The sequence below is a fragment of the Pecten maximus genome, chromosome 3 (assembly GCF_902652985.1).
Source record: "Pecten maximus chromosome 3, xPecMax1.1, whole genome shotgun sequence".
Lineage (NCBI taxonomy): Eukaryota > Metazoa > Mollusca > Bivalvia > Pectinida > Pectinidae > Pecten > Pecten maximus.
The window spans coordinates 31161672-31187094 of NC_047017.1; the positions used below are offsets into that span (position 1 = coordinate 31161672).

Consider the following 25423-nt stretch of genomic DNA (forward strand, 5'->3'; position numbering starts at 1 on the left):
GGAAACACTAATAACAGGACATAGAAACCATGATCGGCTGTACTTAAACAGTATGCGTATGTAAACATGAAACCTTAATAAATACAGATGAAAGGTATTTTTTATGATACATATTATAAACACATTTGATTAAACACACGAGAGCTTATCACGATGTTCTGAAATCTGGGTTGTGTTATTTAGTGGTTGTGAACAAGTTACTACCACAGGCGCTTGCATAGAATATGTGATTTTCATTTTTTTTTATTTGACAGTAGCATGTGTAATCTGTTAAGTACTACACAGTACACATACCACTGGTATCATTCCCCCCATTTTTTCTAATTTTCTATGCAAGCGCCTGTGGTTACTACAAGTTTTAAAATACTGTATACATGTACATTTATTAAAGCATTTAGCTGGCTTCTTTGGGCAATTATTTTCCCGTAATTCTCACAGGATTGCAGGCAAATTGAATAACCTGCGGAAATGTTATATTATTGGAAGGTCATCTCACTATAATATCATTCAAGAACAGTCCTTTAGAAATAGAACTCAGACACGCCATTTATTTTGTCATATTTATTTTTATTTATTGTTGTTCGATTCCTACTGTAACCGACTACTATATATTATAGTATTTGAATGTTCTGTCAAGATTTACTACAGCCGTTTAACAATTTTAATGCCCGTTTATCATTTTTATAAAAATCTGCAAATGTGCATTCTGTCCATACAGTAATTACATGAACCACTGTGCTCCAATTAAGCTGCATGATTGATAGCAGTGTGTTCTACAAAATAGTATTGTGTTCGCATGCAGTGTTTTTATATTTCACCATGCCTGTTCCCAGCCATCGCACATGCTAGATAACAAGCATCAGTAAATTACACGAACTAGAAATATAACCATGGAAACAAAATAAATATGTAAATGATAACATGTTAATACTCTATGTAACCATGTTTTTATTTGATCGAAAATTGTGAATATGAATGTATCCAAATTAATTTCATAAGCAAACAATGAACAAATTAAACGTTCAGTTAGACAACGAAAACAGAATCAGTAAATCAGATTGGTAACAGTATTGTGACAGAAGCCATAAGTGAGATGAAGTAAGTCTGCGTGTCAATGGGCGTGAATGTGCATGAGTGATGTTGTGAGCAGAAAGTAATGGATGCATTTGCATGATGATGATGATGATGATGTAAAGAAGGGGAGATGAAATTTATTTAGATATAATCAATATAGAAATACACCATACATGTAAAAGGTAAGGGCGATAACTCTTCCGGACGTGTCATTTTTACGTCAGTAAACTACACAAAAACAACGCACTGAATCCTCTCGTCAACTATCGTAGTCAATAAACATTGTTTTCGTTGTCTCCAACCAAATCCAGTAAGAATGTATAGGATCTTAAATGAGCTTTCATTTCATACAAGATTTTATTAAGAGTTTTTGAAGTTATTTTGAGAGTCATTGCTAGCAAAAAGAAAAAAGAAAAAAAATACGAGATGAATTTTTATCAATCTCAAATGAAATGAAAATAAATGAACGACACCTGCTATCACATATATAAGAAACCCTTCGTCTTGACAGATTTTAAGGTAAAAATGTGGAAGACTTAATCAAACGGAGACATCCATTTTGGTGCTCCATTCACAATTCATGACGTCAAGTCATTGTCCATATAATGAAGTCACAATTGATTTCTGACTGGCGACAGGGTATATTACACTAGTTTCATACAGAAATAGTAAATGGTCGAATTCATTGGATAACGAGACGATTATGTTATAAACAGAGATATCAAAATTATTGTAATTGAAGAAAAGATCATCAATGTCTAACCATTTATTATATAATCAACATCTCAGAAAATAATCTACTTCTAAATTACTTTTTACAAATCTAACCACATAACCATTTACAAAAAAAATACTGGAAGATGCTCAATTGTCGAGTTGTGTCCCTGAAAAGCAAAGGTTTATGTTTCCGTGTTTCATGTTATAGGACACAATAATCAGATTAAACTTTCTAATGGCCTTTGTTACACCAACAGCATTAATATGGCAGTTTTCAAAGTGTGACAAGGACAAGCAAAACAGCAGTAAAAAAACTTTATTTCATGGTGGAAGAATTAAATATAAAAAAAAAAAAAAAACACAAAAAAAACCCCCACAAAAACTTTACAAATACACCGCTTTTCAATACCGAAGAAATAAACAGCTGTGTATTTGTCATAGAAGCTGGTTGTACATGGTGGAGTCCCTGAAACATAAATGGGTTAGTAATAAATAGCGGGAAATGAACTGACTAAATGTACAAAATACATCAAACAAAGTGCATCACGGCATGTGACGAGATAACGTGGACAAATTGTTTAGAATTGTCAAAATTAGATTACGCATTTTTGGAAACAAATGGCAAAAATTAGGTAGGTATGAAGACAAAGTGCATGGATATCTTTGTCGCAGTTGACCAGGCCCAGTTTCATCAACGTACATTGAATTAAGGAAAATCCTTTACTTAAGTTTCTCATATGAAAGCATTACAGAACTTAAGGAACAAATCTGAGTTAAGGAACCTTTAAAATCTGTAATGCTTTCAGTAATATATATTATTATATTATATTATATTATATTATTTCCATGTTGTTCATATGGATTTAATTTCCTTCAGAAGTTTCCTTAAAAGTGAGGAACATTGATGACATTGGTCCTACTGTAGTAGGCTTGTATTATCTGACAAAAGACTTTTAAATAAAAACATATCGTCCAGGAAGATACAGAGAGGTATAGGTATTCTAATGTTTTGTCCATTTACACTATACTATACTTTCTGTTTAAATCACCCATTGTCTATGTTATTCGGTATTGGCGGCACATCTCTGCTCAGGAATTCAAGACCAAACGTGAAGATATTTTGTCTTTGGAGACCTAGGGGCAATTTTGCCTTGCCTAAGTGTTGATACAAGAATGTTTATAGTTGAAACACACCCTCCAAACGGTCTTTGAAAGTCATTATACAAAGACATTACCAAAGAGGAGCTTACAACTCCTGAAAAATTCAAGAACGAATTGGCAAATTGATTAAGACACTAACCGACTTGACTATCTATATGTTGTTAATCAGTACAATTTGACTACAAACATTGTGTTTATTTCCCAGACATTATTGTTATTAATGGAATTCGGTAAGAAAATCTTATTTTCACTCTGATCAGGAAACTAACCATACTTAACCAGTGACCCCTGATTATGTTGTATTGAAGTACAGCTTTAGGGGTGTGTATAGTTATTTGTTATACTGTTTTAGAACCCACAAGTCTTAGCCTCGTGTAACGCCCACGTCACAAGTGAAACAGTTTACTGAATGGATTGGACAAACAATATAATTCGAGGGTGTGCTGTTTGGTAATATGTACAAGGACCCCATTCAAGGACTTGACCTTTGTAAAAAAATTTCAGGTCAAATATCTAAATTTCAAGTTCATTCGAAGGCATTAAATGTTATATGATCAAATCATAAGAGTAAACTGACCCACTAATGAGGATATGTGGAATGTTTTTAATCGCTGAAATATGTCAAAATGTGAGCAAACGTATTTCTTATTGGTATAAAGGACCCAATTGGAAATAAGCCTTTTATGTAGGCTTTAAGGGTAATCCAAGGCCAATAACAACATCTGGTTTTATTACCAAAATATCTTCAATTTGGTAATTAGATTAATTAGTTATGTATTTCCCTAATTCTAGTGCATGTATGTGATATCGATCCAAATTATTAATCTGTGATATTTGATGTACAAGATATCAGTCCAAATTATTAATCTGTGATAAAATACAATGTATTTGATATCTTATTACTATATTAATTTTAAGAGAATCTGCTATGCTTCATTAATGTACTATAGTCTTATTCGTGTGATAGATGTAATTTTTTTACATGTTTTTTGCCTGAATAAACATCAAATTCAGAAGCAGTTCTCAAACAATATTCCAGTAGAATATGGAAAACAGGAAAAAAGTCTATACAATGAATGAAATGTGTTATCCAGGTCTTCGATTGAGTGTAGGAAGTCCTGGCTATTGATTGGGTGGGGAAGACATTCGGATGTTTTACTCAGAAGTGTCTTTGTGGCGATTTTTGGCAACCCCACTTAGGCTAGATGATATTGAAGTTAATTATTGTAATAAATGCTTCTTTTGTTTCTAGAACGCAATTTCAGTGTGTTAAATTCTATCATTATCTGTATTTTTTATGTTTTCTGAGTCACGAGTATGACTCAGTTTTTATTCAATGATTTTAAATGTCACCATTTTGGTGGCCATTTTCATTCTAATCTGTCGTCCGAGTTTTCTTGTTATGAGTGTAGATCATAAAAGGTATTTATGTACATAACAAATCAGATACTTTTCCGGGGGTCGCCTTCAACGTGCATCTCTCGAAACCTTGTGTTGTTATTAAGAAATGTAGGGAAAATAAAATATTTTAATGTATAAACTTCATATGTAAGGAGTCTAATCACTTCTATTGTACACTCAATCCAGCTCTCAGCAAACTTACCGTATAAACTGATAATTTTGCGCGTAGGTTATCAGTAATCTACATCTGTCGAAGAAATCGTAATAATCAGCAGGGGCCACCCGAACGAGTAAATATCGCAGTTACAGGAAGTAGTAGAACCCATGTTACTATCTAGAAATGGAAAATTAACAATTGGGAAACGCTGATATCATCACATGTGTCATACATCTTATTTGTAAGCTGTCCCTGCTAGTTATTTAACAATTTAAAATCGAGGTAAGCGGCTGATGTTGAAGAGTATGTAATGGCCTTGATTTGAAGTTCTACAAGGGATAAATAACCGGGCGACATGACCAATAAAGGTTTTATTATTTAATGACACATCATCATCGATATACCTGTAGGTAAAGCTAAAGGGCTTTGTAAGGTCTATGTTACCTGTTCTGATATAAACTCTTCAATATAATAATAAAAATGACTTTTGATCACGCCAAAAGTCTGTTGGAAGATCTTGTAAACAAAATCAACCAAGATGTTGTTGACCAAAACTTATATCTACTTCAAGGTTACATCCTTGTAATAATCCGATGCTATTAAAGGGAATAACTATTTATATCGAACTCTTGAATAAGATAGAATATTTTAAGCATCTATAATTTTATTTTGAAAAAGAGTTACTTTGGCCTTCGAATTGAATCGCTAATTGCATATCTGCATAACATTATCGTTGTGACGTATCATCTATGTCTATATTTGTTTTCATTTTCACCCCTTCACACATAATTACAAAAATATGTAGATATTAAATTTTAAAAAGGATTTGTTTATGATATGTTTGGCATTTGCTTTTAAGTTCCCCGACGTTATATTTCCAGTAATGTTTCAATCCGCCAAGCCTTATAAACAGAGTCTTCTCATTTCCGATACCTCGCACGGTGGCGGATGACTCTATATCTGTTGACATTCTGCCGTCTGAAATTGGAACTGAGATGCATAAATACCGACAGCTAGGACAGAATCAACTCAATTTAACGAACTGTTTGTTATTGCGGCGTAGGGTATTGTAAAATCTGACATAATTACAAAATAAACGTTGTTGAGAGAGTTATAAAACACGTGGTACTTTTGAAGCGCCTGGTGTACCAACACTTTGGAAACGGTTTATGTGACAAGTGTTCGTGCCACTATTGTGACTGTCGGCCAGTTGTTTAAAACACTCCCTTTACTCGGTATCTATTAGACATTATGTTACAAAATATACCCACACTTTTTGTTGTTGTTTTTTGTGAAAATAATCTGTCACAAAAAATACGTAAATGATATTTGTAAAATACAATTTTCCATTTGTAAAGACCATTCACATCCCCCCCCCCCCCCCCCCCCCCCCCCCCTATCAACAAACATGTGGGTAGCAGTGGTTAAAATCAGATGAAAGGGCTCGTTTTTCAAAAGCATTCGCATTATCTATTTAGACAATTAAAACGAAAACGGGGTTTAAAAGAACAAAAGAGATAACCAATAGATGATGTGGACTATGTGATATGACGTCAAATGGCTAAGGTAGGTAAAAGAACATTAAAGTCTATAGAATAGATAAATGTCTTTCAACTGAACTGAAAAGAGTTTTCATATCCGGTATATCACGAATGTGCTTAAAAGCGGAAGGAACATATGGCGAAAATACACGCATGTCTAACGGGATGTTTAACATAGAATTTAACAATTTGGTGTAAAATATAACACTGAGAAAATTGGTCAAGAGGTTCTGTCGATGTTCACATAAAAATAAAAGAAGGCGATGTGGTGGTATTGAAAGAAATAACAGAACATCGCAGTCGAGTACAATACGTCTTATACTGACTTAAGAAATGAGAAATTTGAAATTTTATTACAAAACTTAACCCAGTATTTTGTTCTATTACTTAAATGTACAGAATATCAATAAAACATTTCTATACTCTTGGAAATTATATTTAGGACAACTAATAAACGAGTATAAAAATGATGCAGTTTTTTTTATTTGTAAATGTTCATTTCTCTTATTCCAATTAGTGGTTTTGTTTATATAAATATATATAAACCGATTACGGTATCTGACTTCAGTGAATAAAGAACTCGTACTTGCCGACGATGTCCAGCTTGGTCACACAAGAGTTCACGTATTTTATACACCGCCTACGATTTACAAAATAGCAATTAACCGCAGACCGACCAGTGATCGGGGTGAGTTTACAATCAGGTCTGTTGAACTTACACCGGCATGGAACAATTTGGCGATATTCAAAATCATGTTTTCTCGACCCCTTGATCACTAGTATTTATATTTTGATAAAGCCATTCTTAAGGTAGTAGTAGTTGTAATCTTCGAAATCACTAATTACAATTACGAGTTTGAATCACTGATCTGCTGTTGTTCCAGATACAATACTGTATTTGTTTTATTGGGCATGAGAACAATAAAACAATGGAGACCAATTCCAAGAGTTCATTCCGCGATGTTCGCATTCCGCATGCGCAGTATTGTGGGGAATTTCCACTGAGTGACACATGAGTATGGATTAAACACCGGTACTTTTGTAGATCACACACACATATGGTTGTCTGTATAGATGGCAGAACGTGTAATACACAACTACATAGCCGGGGCTTTGGGAGGTAAGATTATTTTTTGTATCGGTGTAAATACCCCGGTGTTTCCACCTTTATATTCGTCGTTATATATCCACGACAATCGACAATATTTGACGGAAGGCGTGTATACCACGTGCAGAGTTTATCGTTCAGTGTAGTGCGAGTACGGATTATGTTTATGGTGTTCTTGTTAAATATCGAACAATAAAAAATTGATGTCTAAAAATTTATATTGGTATATAATACACATCTTAGCATTTGACGACATCACATTTATATTGATCGTGTTTATTTATTTTGAATTTTTTTTTTTTTTAATTGGAGTTTTGGCTACGTTATATTAAGCTATATTTTCTTATGTAACGTAGAATACTTTGTTGTTCATTTGCGTCTGAATTTGTTTAAATAAGACAAAGTAGAACTCGTGGCTATACATACTGTAGTGTTTTACCATGAAGTTTGAATTCCAATATAAATATATTTGGAATACTATAGGAGTTACAAGTTGTGTCTGAATCATCATCCCTCGTTACTATGTATGGAAAATGTCAATAAATTTAAGTGAAAAAAATCTACCGAATGTTTGTAGCAGCCGTTTGTACAATCTGTAAAAAAAATTGTGCTGATCTGTGTATTTAGAATGGTATACCAAGGACAGACCAAACAAATACCACAGGAATGGTTTAATCAGGGGTTACATCGGATCGACCCGCACGACGCCCATGGCTGTAACGCATTGAGAACGTTTTTTTCCTCCGTTGTGAATAGGAAGTTTATTGTTCGTTAATAGTTGGGCCTACTGGAGCGGAAACACTACACAATGTTCCTCGGGGATTATGCAATGTTACATCTCGCCTAGCGTTGAATGTCTCTCAATATCAATCCCAAAATATCTGACCTGCAAGTGAAATTCGATATATTCTGATTATCAGCACAGGAGATGGGGCCTTGATCCCGTGATAGGTGTAGGTATTGTACGTAATGTGTGTAAGATATTTAGGTTAACTACCCGTGATAGGTAACGTAATGTATGTACGACGTTTTAGGTTAACTGAATTTATTGTCAATTTCAAATACAAAGATTCCTTTCAAAATCCATATGATTTATCTTCAATGGTTTTGTAGGCAATGGTTTGGTAGGCAATGGTTTGGTAGTCAAGGAAAATTTGCCTGAAAACGGAAGTACTTTTAAAGAAGTTTAGATATAATGTATTGTTATGTTTTGGTACTCGCTATAAAGTACATGTAATTAATCTTCCGCGTCTTTGTACAGAATCTCGGAAGTATTGCACTCTCTATACAAATAAACACCAACGCCACTTACTAAAACTCATCTGAACAGATTTATACATTTGCGAAAACTGAATCATCCTACTGTGTATTTTCTGAATACCTTTTGTGGAATGTATCCTACTTCGAAATATATTTGACGATTTTGTGTTTACTTACAACCATTATGTGCATACACACGTTTCAGGTGACGCATACTACCGGGTAACGAGTGGTACTCAGTTGGATGTTTGTAGTATTAGAAGAAACCGACGGTAGCGCGTTACACTATCTCCCTCACTTCAGTATACCTTTAAATGACGACCTACGTAAGACTTATCACACGATCCTAGGGTATATATGTAGGCTGCAGGTGTCTTAGTGTCACATGTAAATGGATGAATTATGTGAAAGCTATATTCTAAACTGGTTTTTACTTTGTATGGAATTTACAGGAAACTTGTACATTAAATAAAGAGAAAATAGATTCTAAAGCAAAGACTTCAGGACCAATTCGTTCAGAAATGGTTTAATGATGTAGATGTGTCATCTAGAGGACAGATGTACTCCATGTATAAGTCTAGATTTCAAATTGAAGATTATTTGATTAAATTGAATGTAAGAGAAAAAACAACATTTCAAAATTCCTTACATCAAATTTACTTTTGCCTATAGAAACGGGACGATGGGCTGGTATAACTTGTAATGATCGAATTTGTTTTTTGTGTTCTAATGGTGTTGGTGACGATTATCATTTTTATTTGCTTGTAGTTATGAAATACTATGCCAAATTAGAAATTTATCTATTCCAAACTATTACTGTGCCTACCATAATCTGACAAAAATGATAGGTTTAGTTTGTCTATGTTATGTTTGTGTGCTCTCAAAATTAATGTTAGTAAGTGCAAGATTGGTTGTATTCCGCCATTTGTAAAATTTGCTTTTTATGCGTGACCTCTTGTAACACTGTGTCTGAGTGAATAATAACAATCTGGAACTGTAACCCGAGTTTCCTCTGGCCGTGACAACATGTCTGGTGTATTTTCACATGTCACCGTGGAGAGTGAGATAGCAGTTGAGACCTGGCATGTCTATAAGTTTCTAATTCCCAGGATACACTTACAAATACGTACAGGTTTATAAAACATTCGTTGCGTATTGACAAATGCCTTGTGAGACTGCTGTTGTTACGAAGGTATGCATACTGGGGACGTTCTGTAATATACACTGGTGTATTCATAGAAAAGATTAGCCTCTATTCCTGCTATAGCAGTTTTTATAGTAATTCTTTGTTTTGAACCGGAAGCGAGGAAGGCTAACACACAAGTTTCTGAGGTAAAAACTAATCGCGAAAATGTCTCGGGGAAATTGATTACTCAATAAACGTAATTAAACCTGATGTAGATGGATAATGTAATGGCACTGCCAAGTGACCTTTGACTGGTATTAACGAGGACGGGTTAGTCATTGCACACGCAGAAAGTGAAAGAGTCTTGCATATTTTTTTCAACGTTGAATGGATAACCTGATCACAACGTGTTATGCATAAGTTTACCTGTTTACCTATTAACTCGGCGGTATTACCTGAGCCGTTTTAAAACATCAACTGTTATAGTAGTGTAAACCCCTAAGTAAATCGCCTATCATTGATATCTGCTGTGAATACTTCGTTCGTTTGTTTGAAATAGCATGGTTATGAACCCGAAAGATTTAAAGGTCATAAAAACCTATACAACTAATGATATACGGGCCATACATGGTTAACGGTTTAATTAACCTTGGTGTTATGTTATCCGTCTCGTAAACCTATTGGTATTTAATGTGTAGGGTTTGATAGTTCTGTAAGTACCGAATTGGACAGCCTAATAATTCTCTGTATTCAGGACTGGACAGTTTTCTGTATACAACCTATTGGTACCCATAGGGTAGGATTGGGTAGGTCTCCGTATACACAACCTATCCGTGCCTAGGGGGTAGGGCTGGGTAGTTATCCGTATCAGCAACAAATTGGTACCTAAGGGTAGGGTACCTATTGGTACCTAGGGGGTAGGGCGGGATATCTCTCTCTATACACAACCTATTGGTACCTAGGAGGTAGGGCGGGATATCTCTCTCTATACACAACCTATTGGTACCTAGGGGGTAGGACGGGATATCTCTCTCTATACACAACCTATTGGTACCTAGGAGGTAGGGCGGGATATCTCTCTATACACAACCTATTGGTACCTAGGAGGTAGGGCGGGACAATTCTCTCTATACACAACCTATTGGTACCTAGGGGGTAGGACGGGATATCTCTCTCTATACACAACCTATTGGTACCTAGGAGGTAGGGCGGGATATCTCTCTCTATACACAACCTATTGGTACCTAGGAGGTAGGGCGGGATATCTCTCTCTATACACAACCTATTGGTACCTAGGAGGTAGGGCGGGATATCTCTCTCTATACACAACCTATTGGTACCTAGGGGGTAGGACGGGACAGTTCTCTCTATACACAACCTATTGGTACCTAGGGGGTAGGGCGGGACAGTTCTCTCTATACACAACCTATTGGTACCTAGGGGGTAGGGCGGGACAGTTCTCTCTATACACAACCTATTGGTACCTAGGGGGTAGGGCGGGACAGTTCTCTCTATACACAACCTATTGGTACCTAGGGGGTAGGGCGGGACAGTTCTCTCTATACACAACCTATTGGTACCTAGGGGGTAGGGCGGGACAGTTCTCTCTATACACAACCTATTGGTACCTAGGGGGTAGGGCGGGACAGTTCTCTCTATACACAACCTATTGGTACCTAGGGGGTAGGGCGGGATATCTCTCTCTATACACAACCTATTGGTACCTAGGAGGTAGGGCGGGATATCTCTCTCTATACACAACCTATTGGTACCTAGGGGGTAGGGCGGGACAGTTCTCTCTATACACAACCTATTGGTACCTAGGGGGTAGGGCGGGACAGTTCTCTCTATACACAACCTATTGGTACCTAGGGGGTAGGGCGGGATATCTCTCTCTATACACAACCTATTGGTACCTAGGAGGTAGGGCGGGATATCTCTCTATACACAACCTATTGGTACCTAGGGGGTAGGGCGGGACAGTTCTCTCTCTATACACAACCTATTGGTACCTAGGGGGTAGGACGGGATATCTCTCTCTATACACAACCTATTGGTACCTAGGAGGTAGGGCGGGATATCTCTCTCTATACACAACCTATTGGTACCTAGGAGGTAGTGCGGGATATCTCTCTCTATACCCAACCTATTGGTACCTAGGAGGTAGGGCGGGATATCTCTCTCTATACACAACCTATTGGTACCTAGGGGGTAGGGCGGGACAGTTCTCTCTCTATACACAACCTATTGGTACCTAGGAGGTAGTGCGGGATATCTCTCTCTATACACAACCTATTGGTACCTAGGAGGTAGGGCGGGATATCTCTCTCTATACACAACCTATTGGTACCTAGGAGATAGGGCGGGGTATCTCTCTCTATACACAACCTATTGGTACCTAGGGGGTAGGACGGGATATCTCTCTATACACAACCTATTGGTACCTAGGGGGTAGGGCGGTACAGTTCTCTCTCTATACACAACCTATTGGTACCTAGGAGGTAGGGCGGGATATCTCTCTCTATACACAACCTATTGGTACCTAGGGGTAGGGCGGGACAGTTCTCTCTATACACAACCTATTGGTACCTAGGAGGTAGGGCGGTACAGTTCTCTCTCTATACACAACCTATTGGTACCTAGGAGGTAGGGCGGGACAGTTCGCTCTATACACAACCTATTGGTACCTAGGGGGTAGGACGGGACAGTTGTCTCTATACACAACCTATTGGTACCTAGGGGGTAGGACGGGATATCTCTCTCTATACACAACCTATTGGTACCTAGGAGGTAGGGCGGGATATCTCTCTCTATACACAACCTATTGGTACCTAGGGGGTAGGGCGGTATAGTTCTCTCTATACACAACCTATTGGTACCTAGGGGGTAGGACGGGATATCTCTCTCTATACACAACCTATTGGTACCAAGGAGGTAGGGCGGGATATCTCTCTCTATACACAACCTATTGGTACCTAGGAGGTAGGGCGGGATATCTCTCTCTATACACAACCTATTGGTACCTAGGGGGTAGGACGGGATATCACTCTATACTCAACCTATTGGTACCTAGGGGGTAGGGCGGGATAGTTCTCTCTATACACAACCTATTGGTACCTAGGGGGTAGGGCGGGGTATCTCTCTATACACAACCTATTGGTACCTAGGGGGTAGGGCGGGACAGTTCTCTCTATACACAACCTATTGGTACCTAGGGGGTAGGGCGGGATATCTCTCTCTATACACAACATATTGGTACCTAGGGGGTAGGGCGGGATATCTCTCTCTATACACAACCTATTGGTACCTAGGGGGTAGGGCGGGATAGTTCTCTCTGTACACAACCTATTGGTACCTAGGGGGTAGGACGGGATATCTCTCTCTATACACAACCTATTGGTACCTAGGGGGTAGGGCGGGATATCTCTCTCTATACACAACATATTGGTACCTAGGAGGTAGGGCGGGACAGTTCTCTCTATACACAACCTATTGGTACCTAGGAGGTAGTGCGGGATATCTCTCTCTATACCCAACCTATTGGTACCTAGGAGGTAGGGCGGGATATCTCTCTCTATACACAACCTATTGGTACCTAGGGGGTAGGGCGGGACAGTTCTCTCTCTATACACAACCTATTGGTACCTAGGAGGTAGTGCGGGATATCTCTCTCTATACACAACCTATTGGTACCTAGGAGGTAGGGCGGGATATCTCTCTCTATACACAACCTATTGGTACCTAGGGAGGTAGGGCGGGATATCTCTCTCTATACACAACCTATTGGTACCTAGGGGGTAGGACGGGATATCTCTCTATACACAACCTATTGGTACCTAGGGGGTAGGGCGGTACAGTTCTCTCTCTATACACAACCTATTGGTACCTAGGAGGTAGGGCGGGATATCTCTCTCTATACACAACCTATTGGTACCTAGGGGTAGGGCGGGACAGTTCTCTCTATACACAACCTATTGGTACCTAGGAGGTAGGGCGGTACAGTTCTCTCTCTTTACACAACCTATTGGTACCTAGGAGGTAGGGCGGGACAGTTCGCTCTATACACAACCTATTGGTACCTAGGGGGTAGGACGGGACAGTTGTCTCTATACACAACCTATTGGTACCTAGGGGGTAGGGACGGGATATCTCTCTATACACAACCTATTGGTACCTAGGGGGTAGGGCGGGATATCTCTCTCTATACACAACCTATTGGTACCTAGGGGGTAGGGCGGGATAGTTCTCTCTATACACAACCTATTGGTACCTAGGGGGTAGGACGGGATATCTCTCTCTATACACAACCTATTGGTACCTAGGGGGTAGGGCGGGATATCTCTCTCTATACACAACCTATTGGTACCTAGGGGGTAGGGCGGGATATCTCTCTCTATACACAACCTATTGGTACCTAGGGGGTAGGGCGGGATATCTCTCTCTATACACAACCTATTGGTACCTAGGGGGTAGGGCGGGATATCTCTCTCTATACACAACATATTGGTACCTAGGAGGTAGGGCGGGACAGTTCTCTCTATACACAACCTATTGGTACCTAGGAGGTAGGGCGGGACAGTTATCTCTATACACAACCTATTGGTACCTAGGAGGTAGGGCGGGATATCTCTCTCTATACACAACCTATTGGTACCTAGGAGGTAGGGCGGGATATCTCTCTCTATACACAACCTATTGGTACCTAGGAGGTAGGGCGGGACAGTTCTCTCTGTACACAACCTATTGGTACCTAGGGGGTAGGGCGGGACAGTTCTCTCTATACACAACCTATTGGTACCTAGGGGGTAGGGCGGGATATCTCTCTCTATACACAACCTATTGGTACCTAGGGGGTAGGGCGGGATATCTCTCTCTATACACAACCTATTGGTACCTAGGAGGTAGGGCGGGATATCTCTCTCTATACACAACCTATTGGTACCTAGGGGGTAGGGCGGGATAGTTCTCTCTATACACAACCTATTGGTACCTAGGAGGTAGGGCGGGATATCTCTCTCTATACACAACCTATTGGTACCTAGGGGGTAGGGCGGGATATCTCTCTCTATACACAACCTATTGGTACCTAGGAGGTAGGGCGGGGATAGTTCTCTCTATACACAACCTATTGGTACCTAGGAGGTAGGGCGGGACAGTTCTCTCTATACACAACCTATTGGTACCTAGGGGTAGGGCGGGATATCTCTCTCTATACACAACCTATTGGTACCTAGGAGGTAGGGCGGGATATCTCTCTCTATACACAACCTATTGGTACCTAGGAGGTAGGGCGGGAACCTTTTTTGCCGTTTCAGGCACCATCGGACTCTTTGCTGGCTACCCTCTTGATACAACCAAAGTGAGCCATTTACCAGGGGTAGGGTGATATTTTTAACACAACCTATTGTTACCATAGGTATGGGGATATCGTTTATACAACATATTGTACATGAGTAGGCGGCTTCCTTATACACAACCTTTGGTCCTAGGGGTATGGGAGGAACTCTGCTATAACACCGTATTGGACTAGGGTAGGCGGAATTCTCTCTTACAAACCTATTGGTACTAGGGAGTGAAGCGGAGTCTCTCTGTAGAAACCTATTGGTACCTGGTACTGGCGGGCATACCTCTATACCAACCTTGTACCAAGTAGGCGATTCTTCTCTAACAACATATGGTACCATTGGCGGGATATTTCTTCTTACATTTGGTACAAGAGTGGCGGCAGTTCCTCTATACACAACTTGGTACCTAGGGGTGGTCGGTATCTTCTATCACACTATGGTACTGGGTGTGGGGCGGGGTATCTCTCTCTATACACAACCTATTGGTACCTAGGAGGTAGGGCGGGATATCTCTCTCTATACACAACCTATTGGTACCTAGGGGGTAGGGCGGGATATCTCTCTCTATACACAACCTATTGGTACCTAGGAGGTAGGGCGGGACAGTTCTCTCTATACACAACCTATTGGTACCTAGGAGGTAGGGCGGGATATCTCTCTCTATACACAACCTATTGGTACCTAGGGGGTAGGGCGGGACAGTTCTCTATATACACAACCTATTGGTACCTAGGAGGAAGGGCGGGACAGGAAAAAAGTGGGCAGCGTGGGGATAAGGAAGGATTGGAGAATGTGTAGCCATCCTGGCGGCAGTTCCTGTTGATATTATACGCGTGTTGTGTCCATGAAAAGTTTATAATGCCTTTTTTGCCGTTTCAGGCACCATCGGACTCTTTGCTGGCTACCCTCTTGATACAACCAAGGTGAGCCATTTACCGATTTCCTTTCTGTAATTCCAAGACATCTATTACTTTTTTGTTTAAATCTGCCAAAACATTCGATAAGTATCATGCTTATATGTTAAAATGTGTCGGTAGTGTTGTTTTAAAAGTAACCTTTATTAATGTTACAATAATTGAGAGTCAGTATATATCAACATTAATTACATTTATTGGCTTGGATTAAAGCGCACGAGGGGTTTAACTTTGGAAGGAACTCGAGTACCCGGGGGAAACTAACATCGGACAGGTTACCCCAAACATTGTCACGTTTAATCGTGGAATCGAACCCCGGCCGCCTTGGTGAAAGGTCATTGTGACCTCCGTACCATCCGAGTGTCATACCACTCAATATGCCACCTGACCACCCAGAGCCTTGCTTTACTCTAGGATCAAATATAGATTTCCATTCGGATATTTACCTTTTTGACATTTGAAAGAGTGCGCGATGCATTTTAACAACGTTTGACCAGATGCATGGTGGTCAAGGTATTTTTGCGATATTATTGGTGTGAATTGTAAATAGGTGATTTTATTGCTAAGTGATGATATCAAGAATAAAATCTTTGATTTCCAGGTGCAGTTGCAGACATGTTCCAAACTGAGTAATAGTCAGATCGGAGGCCTTATCGAAGCCGCTCGTAAAATACATAATCATGGAGGATGGGTAGGTATACAGATGGTCAGAGATTTAGAGGTTAATTATAACGGTTGGCTTTATTCTATAAATGTTTTTGTAATTCGTATCTCTGATGTATTGTTTGTAAGACCTAACTCTAATGTATTATTTGTAATACCTCTCTCCTATGTATTATTTGTAATACCCCTCTCCGATGTATTATTTGTAATACCTCTCCGATGTATTATTTGTAATACCTCTCCTATGTATTATTTGTAATACCTCTCTCCGATGTATTATTTGTAATACCTCTCTCCGATGTATTATTTGTAATACCCCTCTCCGAGGTATTATTTGTAATACCTCTCTCCGATGTATTATTTGTGATACCTCTCTCCGATGTATTATTTGTAATACCCCTCTCCGAGGTATTATTTGTAATACCTCTCTCCGATGTATTATTTGTGATACCTCTCTCCGATGTATTATTTGTGATACCTCTCTCCGATGTATTATTTGTAATACCTCTCTCCGATGTATTATTTGTGATACCTCTCTCCGATGTATTATTTGTGATACCCCTCTCCGATGTATTATTTGTAATACCTCTCTCCGATGTATTATTTGTGATACCTCTCTCCGATGTATTATTTGTGATACCCCTCTCCGATGTATTATTTGTCATACCTCTCTCCGATGTATTATTTGTGATACCTCTCTCCGATGTATTATTTGTAATACCTCTCTCCGATGTATTATTTGTGATACCTCTCTCCGATGTATTATTTGTGATACCTCTCTCCGATGTATTATTTGTAATACCTCTCTCCGATGTATTATTTGTGATACCTCTCCGATGTATTATTTGTAATACCTCTCCTATGTATTATTTGTGATACCTCTCTCCGATGTATTATTTGTGATACCTCTCTCCGATGTATTATTTGTAATACCTCTCTCCGATGTATTATTTGTAATACCTCTCTCCGATGCATTATTTGTAATACCCCTCTCCGATGTATTATTTGTAATACCCCTCTCCGATGTATTATTTGTAATACCTCCCCTATATATTATTTGTAATACCCCTCTCCGATGTATTATTTGTAATACCCCTCTCCGATGTATTATTTGTAATACCTCTCCGATGTTTTATTTGTAATACCCCTCTCCGATGTATTATTTGTAATACCTCTCCTATATATTATTTGTAATACCCCTCTCCAATGTATTATTTGTAATACCCCTCCTATGTATTATTTGTAATACCTCTCTCCGATGTATTATTTGTAATACCCCTCTCCGATGTATATATTGTAATACCCCTCTCCGAAGTATTGTTTGTAATACCTCTCCGGTGTATTATTTGTAATACCCCTCTCCGATGTATTATTTGTAATACCTCTCTCCTATGTATTATTTGTAATACCCCTCTCCGATGTATTATTTGTAATACCTCTCCTATGTATTATTTGTAATACCTCTCCAACGTATTATTTGTAATACCTCTCTTAATGTATAATTTATGATTGTATTATTTGTAATATCTCTATCTGATGTAATATCTGTAAGACCTATTACAACATAGCTCTATATTTACAGGTACGAGGGTTTTATCGTGGTCTATCATATCTCTATATTTACAGGTACGAGGGTTTTATCGTGGTCTATCATGTCTCTATATTTACAGGTACGAGGGTTTTATCGTGGTCTATCATATCTCTATATTTACAGGTACGAGGGTTTTATCGTGGTCTATCATATCTCTATATTTACAGGTACGAGGGTTTTATCGTGGTCTATCATATCTCTATATTTACAGGTACGAGGGTTTTATCGTGGTCTATCATATCTCTATATTTACAGGTACGAGGGTTTTATCGTGGTCTATCATATCTCTATATTTACAGGTACGAGGGTTTTATCGTGGTCTATCATATCTCTATATTTACAGGTACGAGGGTTTTATCGTGGTCTATCATATCTCTATATTTACAGGTACGAGGGTTTTATCGTGGTCTATCATGTCTCTATATTTACAGGTACGAGGGTTTTATCGTGGTCTATCATGTCTCTATATTTACAGGTACGAGGGTTTTATCGTGGTCTGTCATGGCCCATGTTCTCTTACGGCATCACGTACAGCGTCTTCTTTGGTGTCCAAGGTAACGTCCTGAAGAGGCTGGAGACAAACAAGGACAGGCGATCAGATTGCTATTTTAAGATATTCCTGTCAGGATGTGCTGGTGGTGCTGCACAACTTATTCCGGTCATTCCGACAGATTACATCAAGGTCGTTCTTCAGTCTCAGATTCCAAATGCAACGGCAGAGCTAGGAACAGCTACAGCGGGTAAGTTGTAGACAAGATCAAACTTATATTACATTAATGGGATTAAGAAATGGATGATGGAAAATAGAAAAACTGAAAATTAATCAGTGAAAGGTCCAATGTCGAGGTAAACCAAGAGTTCCAACGCTGGCATTCCTCGAAAAATTGGCATTGTTCTGTTTGAAAGTCTAACTGGCATTGTTTTATGTGAACGTTTCACTGACATTGTTCTTCGTGAACGTCTCGCTGGCATTGTTCTATGTGAACGTTTCATTTGCATTGTTCTGTTCTAACGTCTCACTGGTATTGTTCTGTGTGAACGTCTCACTGGTATTGTTCTGTGTGAACGTCTCACTGGTATTGTTCTGTGTGAACGTCTCACTGGTATTGTTCTGTGTGAACGTCTCACTGGCATTGTTCTGTGTGAACGTCTCACTGGTATTGTTCTATGTGAACGTCTCATTGGCATTGTTCTGTATGAACTTCTCACTGGCATTGTTCTATGTGAACGTCTCACTGGCATTGTTCTGTGTGAACGTCTCACTGGTATTGTTCTATGTGAACGTCTCATTGGCATTGTTCTGTATGAACGTCTCATTGGCATTGTTCTGTTCTAACGTCTCATTGGCATTGTTCTGTTCTAACATCTCACTGGCATTGTTCTGTATGAACGTCTCACTGGCATTGTTCTGTTCTAACGTCTCACTGGCATTGTTGTGTATGAACTTCTCGCTGGCATTGTTCTGTATGAACGTCTCATTAGCATTGTTCTATGTGAACGTCTCACTGGTATTGTTCTGTATGAACGTCTCACTGGCATTGTTCTGTGTGAACGTCTCATTGACATTGTTCTGTGTGAACGTCTCATTGGCATTGTTCTATGTGAACGTCTCACTGGCATTGTTCTGTGTGAACTTCTCACTGGCATTGTTCTGTGTGAACGTCTCATTGGCATTGTTCTGTGTGAACGTCTCGTTGGCATTGTTCTGTGTGAACGTCTCACTGGCATTGTTCTGTGTGAATGTCTCACTGGCATTGTTCCGTATGAACGTCTCACTGGCATTGTTCTGTATGAACGTCTCACTGGCATTGTTCTGTGTGAACGTCTCATTGGCATTGTTCTGTGTGAACGTCTCGTTGGCATTGTTCTGTATGAACGTCCACTGGCATTGTTCTGTGTGAACGTCTCACTGGTATTGTTCTGTGTGAACGTCCACTGGTATTGTTCTGTATGAACGTCTCATTGGCATTGTTCTGTGTGAACGTCTCATTTGCATTGTTCTGTGTGAACTTCTCACTGGCATTGTTCTGTTCTAACGTCTCACTGGTATTGTTCTATGTGAACGTCTCACTGGTTTTGTTCTGTGTGAACGTCTCACTGGAATTGTTCTGTTCTAACGTCTCACTGGCATTGTTCTGTTCTAACGTCTCACTGGCATTGTTCTGTTCTAACGTCTCACTGGTATTGTTCTGTATGAACATCTCACTGGCATTGTTCTATTTGAACGCCTCACTGGTATTGTTCTGTGTGAACGTCTCATTGGCATTGTTCTGTTCTAACGTCTCACTGGCATTGTTCTGTTCTAACGTCTCACTGGCATTGTTCTGTTCTAACGTCTCACTGGCATTGTTCTGTGTGAACGTCTCATTTGCATTTTTCTGTTCTAACGTCTCACTGGCATTGTTCTGTGTGAACGTCTCATTTACATTTTTCTGTGGGAACGTCTCACTGGCATTGTTCTGTTCTAACGTCTCACTGGCATTGTTCTGTTCTAACGTCTCACTGGCATTGTTCTATGTGAACGTCTCATTTGCATTGTTCTGTTCTAACGTCTCACTGGCATTGTTCTATGTGAACGTCTCACTGGTATTGTTCTGTGTGAACGTCTCATTGGCATTGTTCTGTGTGAACGTCTCACTGGTATTGTTCTGTGTGAACGTCTCACTGGCATTGTTCTGTGTGAACGTCTCACTGGTATTGTTCTGTGTGAACGTCTCACTGGCATTGTTTTATGTGAACGTCTCACTGGCATTGTTCTGTATGAACGTCTCACTGGCATTGTTCTGTGTGAACGTCTCACTGGTGTTGTTCTATGTGAACGTCTTATTGGTATTGTTCTGTGTGAACGTCTCATTGGCATGGTTAGGGGTGAACATCTCGCTGGAATTGTTCAGTGTGCTCGATCATTTCTCTGACGTTTTTGTGCATGTTTGTTTACTTTATGTAAGTTAGTGACATTGCTCTATGCACGTGCGAAGTATTACTTTATTATCATTATTCTATGTACACGTATTCCAAGGAATTATTTACCTTTTCTAGGTGGCGCTGTGATTGCTGCGAAAAGAACGTGTTTCAATGGCCCACTTGACTGCGCATGGCACGTGTACAAGAAGGAAGGTTTGCTGGGATTCTACAAAGGTTCCCATGTAGTTATGTGTCGGGATATTCCCTCGTATGGCATGTACAGTCTAACCTACCAATACCTCAGTAACAAACTCAAGGAGAAGGGCTGGACAGACTCGCGCGGAATAATGGCCGACATGATCGGGGGTGGCTGTGCTGGAAGTTTTACCTGGTTCCTCATCATGCCATTTGACGTCGTAAAGAGTCGATACCAAGCCGACCTGAAGGGCGAGTTCAGGAGCCCTCTGGACTGCGCAATAAAGAGTTACCAAAGAGAAGGCTACAGGGTGTTTTATAGGGGAGTGCTAGTGACGTGTTTACGTAGTTTACCGGTGGATGCTACCGCGTTCATGATATACGCACAGACTATGAGATACCTTGAAGGTGTTCGTGACTGATACATATATTATAGACGATGACCAACATTCAGTCCCAGTCCCTCCATAGAGGAACACACAGCTTATTTCCAGCAGCATTAATACGTGGTTAGCGTTACATGTTTGGCAATGCCTCATCTCGATGTACATATATACAAACAAGTGGATTATGACGACAAAGCGTCAGCTGTGTTCAGTAATGCTTTTTATCATACTGTGAATTTCCAAAATCTAACTATGCACAAGCGTTTGTTTCTGGTAAGTATTTATAGAAAAAATTGTAGCCCCTACTATATCAACAAGGTGTAACACTTGAAAATTGGGAAGTGGGGGTGAGCAATCCGACAAAGATATCAAATGCGCACAAACTTCAGTAACGTACCTTGGTGTAGAATCTTTAAATATCAATGCATGTTATTATTTCTTATTTTCTTGTGACAATGAGAAAACTGACCAAAAGCGTTCGTGATAGCCGACGATGCATCGATTGTGGAACGGAAGTAGGCTATATAATTTAGAGTGGTTTTGCAAGGGGCAATATGATTGGTCGACAGCTCTGTAAACAATGCTAACTATAATTGTCGATCAATAGACTGTCCGTTGTAAAACAGCTCTAAGATAAGTAGTCTACTTCCGTTCCAGAGCCGATGTATCGCCCAATCTTCAAGTGTTACACACTATTGATACAGTAGGAGTATGGGGCTAAAAATGGTATCAATACTTCTAGTTACCAGAAGCAGTCGCCTGTGGTCTATGCACTGGCGCACGATTGATGAAATCACAGAAAAAAGGCAGACATGCGACATTGCGCAAGGAAGTGTCCCGGAACTGGCAAAAGTTAGTAACACCGACACGGTGTACATTTATTTGGTATTTTAACATCAGTTGCGCAATTAAGAAAGTTGTAAGTGGACACGTGAAGTCATAACGGGACAGAGGATTTAATAGGATCATAATTACAAGGAGACTCCGTCGGAGCAGGGAGAGGAATGAATCATTATTTAACACTGCCAACACCTGCATTTCATTGGTAATTTAACCACTGGTGTCAATTTATACAATCCTGTGGATTGGATTTTTGTCCCTTTTCCAACGTTAAATGCTAATATGTCACGCTGTCACGATAACTATTGTATTTTGCCTATTGTTCTACTACCCAATAACGTGGATCTTGTCACCTATTGCTGTCGACGTTCGACCGACGTCTTGGGTAAATAATCATGTACGACTTCTCCTCATGAACCATCTGTCGGATTTTGATCAGTCGATTGTGTGTTGAGAACCAGGATCTATCATTAATTACTAGTATACCTCCAAGGATGTGAATGCCGGGGGTATACAAGTCACTTAGTGCAAAACATGAGGATAGAAAATTTAATCAAGAAAGAATTATACCGAGAAATCAGCGATTCATCACCATAGCTTAATTATTTTCAAAGCACTAATATACATTCCAATTGTATGTTGTGTTTTAAGATATAGATTTTTGTTTGTTTCTTTAATGTTTTTACATATCGTACAGACGATCTGGATAGTTCCATTACTGTCTGGCTTCATAGTGACAATATAACTGTTTCTCACTACCTCACTGAACACCTTGGAGGGGGAATTAATTAACTTATGTAATATGTTGTCTTTGGTGGGTCTATGATGACTTGCACGAGTGCATTGCTTTTAGTGCGAATTAAGAAACAGTAAAAAGACAAGAGAATAGAAAAGCTGGCAGTCTCTTAGTTAATAAATTCTTTAAGAGGACATACACATTTTTCAACATTATAAAGCTAAATTTTATTTATTAGTTTGATATTCTAGAGATCGGGGACAGGCTAGGGAGAGAATAGCATTCAGAGACAGACAGACAGACAGACAGACAGACGTATTACATACTAAGTAGACATCATGATAATCTTTCAGTTTCATGTGAGGAAAGTAGTTGAATAAAGTAGTGTTGTTCAGCATGTTTTCATTGTTCTGATTATCGCTTTCTTTTCGCTTTCAATTTTACTTTTCATCTTGCCAAGAATGTCCGCAATGACGTAGACATTGAATTTATTGAGATGGGATGCAGTGTCATAGTTTTTGTGTCGTTGTAATTCGTCTGATTAATAGTACAGATACATACATCTCTGGTGTTATCATGTGTGGGACCACTGCCAAACACAGCCTGCCCAGCACGGCATTAGTAAGTTGGTTTTATTTATTTATATTGTGTTGATGATCTATGAGATCATTAATGGTGCCGTCCTAAAATATGGCTAATATTTAGTCATTCTAATCGGCATAATAACTTTTGTGAAAATTTTATTGTACCAAAATTTAAGATAATGTTTTTTCTTTGATATGCTTGGTTTTTTATTGACGAATTGTTGTAAACCAATAAAATGGATTTACTGTTATCTTGTGTTGGAGATATTTGTCGCAGACACGTCCGTGTAATCATCAGTCGTCCATGTCTGGATTGGGTCAATACATCCACTTATCTAAGGAATAAACAAGCGCAATCTCCTCCGTGGGAATTTAAAAAAAGACAAGCAGGAGTCACTCCTCAGAACAAAGGGATATTTCACAGCTCTATTGGAGGAATATGTGACTTACAATCATCGTCAAGACTTCGACCAGTTTTAACTTAAACAAATAAAGTCCTCTGTGTTTACCCTCGAACACGACTTGAGAATTGGCATCAGTAGCGCAATGCCTTACAGAGAGGTCAACTTTGTTATGTAACGGAACAATACATCACATTAAATTTGAAGCCAGGAATATCCACTACTGTACTGCAGAAATTGCTGGCACAATGTTTAAGCTGTCCTATCTAATGCTGAATATGATTTTCCGTTACCGAGACAACCTCCAATCCGTCATTAACCTTGGCACTGGCAACAAGTCACGTGCAGTACAAACTGCTGTGTAATCCATTGCCGGTTGTAATCCGCCGTGAGTAGTTTCAACTGTCGATACTCCATAACAATACCAGAATAAACCTCATGGAACCATTCGTCACCACTATAGGTACTCGGGATGATGCTTTACCGTACCCCGATATAGAGGTCAGGTATCGACACTTTGGACCATATAACCGTCACTGACATCTTTGTGATGGCAGTTTAAATAATGTGGGTTGTGCTGCATCTAATTCTCGAGCTGTATGGAAACATGTTTCAACAAATCTGCAGAGAAATAAGCAGCTTTTAAGAAGTCGATGGAACCCTATCTGTTTCAAGCTAGATATTCCCCACTGTAGTATTTTATATGGAAAGGCGTTTATACACAACGAGGTAACGCGGTTTACAGAAATGGGCTCCGAAATAATCAATAAAACGTAATACTTCGTATTTTATTATTTTCAGATGTTTCACCGTCCTTTCAGATTTTCTGATATTGATCGATGTCAACCTCATCAGGGACACCGGTAGATTTGGCTATATGTGTTAGGAATGTGAATAATTTAGTCGTACAACGGTGTGTATTACATATGGACTGGCCATCAGATTATGAATTTTGTAATAGATACACCACTGATTAATGAATAGAAGCCATTACCATACAGCTGGTTCATCGTCTTATAACTCGTCAGTGATGTTTGGACAGCAAATTTAGAATGGACCCAATACATTTTGGACATTTGATATTTATTACATTCATATTAACAATTTGATAGTTCCACTGTTAAAATATTGCGATGGGGTTATGTACACGGTGTTAACCCAGACACTTCGGTTAAGTTTTCTGAAAGTTCCGTTTGCCACAAATCTTTGAAACCCCGACCTTGACCTTTTTGAAATTAGTTTAGCTTTTTATGCTATATTACTTATATTATATGTTCCACAATCTATTAAAAAGCGAGTCACATCTATTGTCTCGGACT

General features: G+C 39.2%; 1 protein-coding gene across 1 annotated transcript; it reads left to right on the forward strand.

Annotated features, from left to right (window-relative positions):
• The first annotated feature begins 6746 nt into the window (after nucleotides 1-6746).
• Nucleotides 6747-23954, forward strand: LOC117323897 (solute carrier family 25 member 45-like). Its single transcript, XM_033879415.1, has 5 exons — nucleotides 6747-7171; nucleotides 15770-15813; nucleotides 16406-16495; nucleotides 18534-18798; nucleotides 21098-23954. The coding sequence occupies exons 1-5, from the start codon at nucleotides 7126-7128 to the stop codon at nucleotides 21577-21579; spliced, it is 927 nt and encodes a 308-aa protein (XP_033735306.1). The 5' UTR covers nucleotides 6747-7125; the 3' UTR covers nucleotides 21580-23954.
• The last annotated feature ends 1469 nt before the right edge of the window (nucleotides 23955-25423 follow it).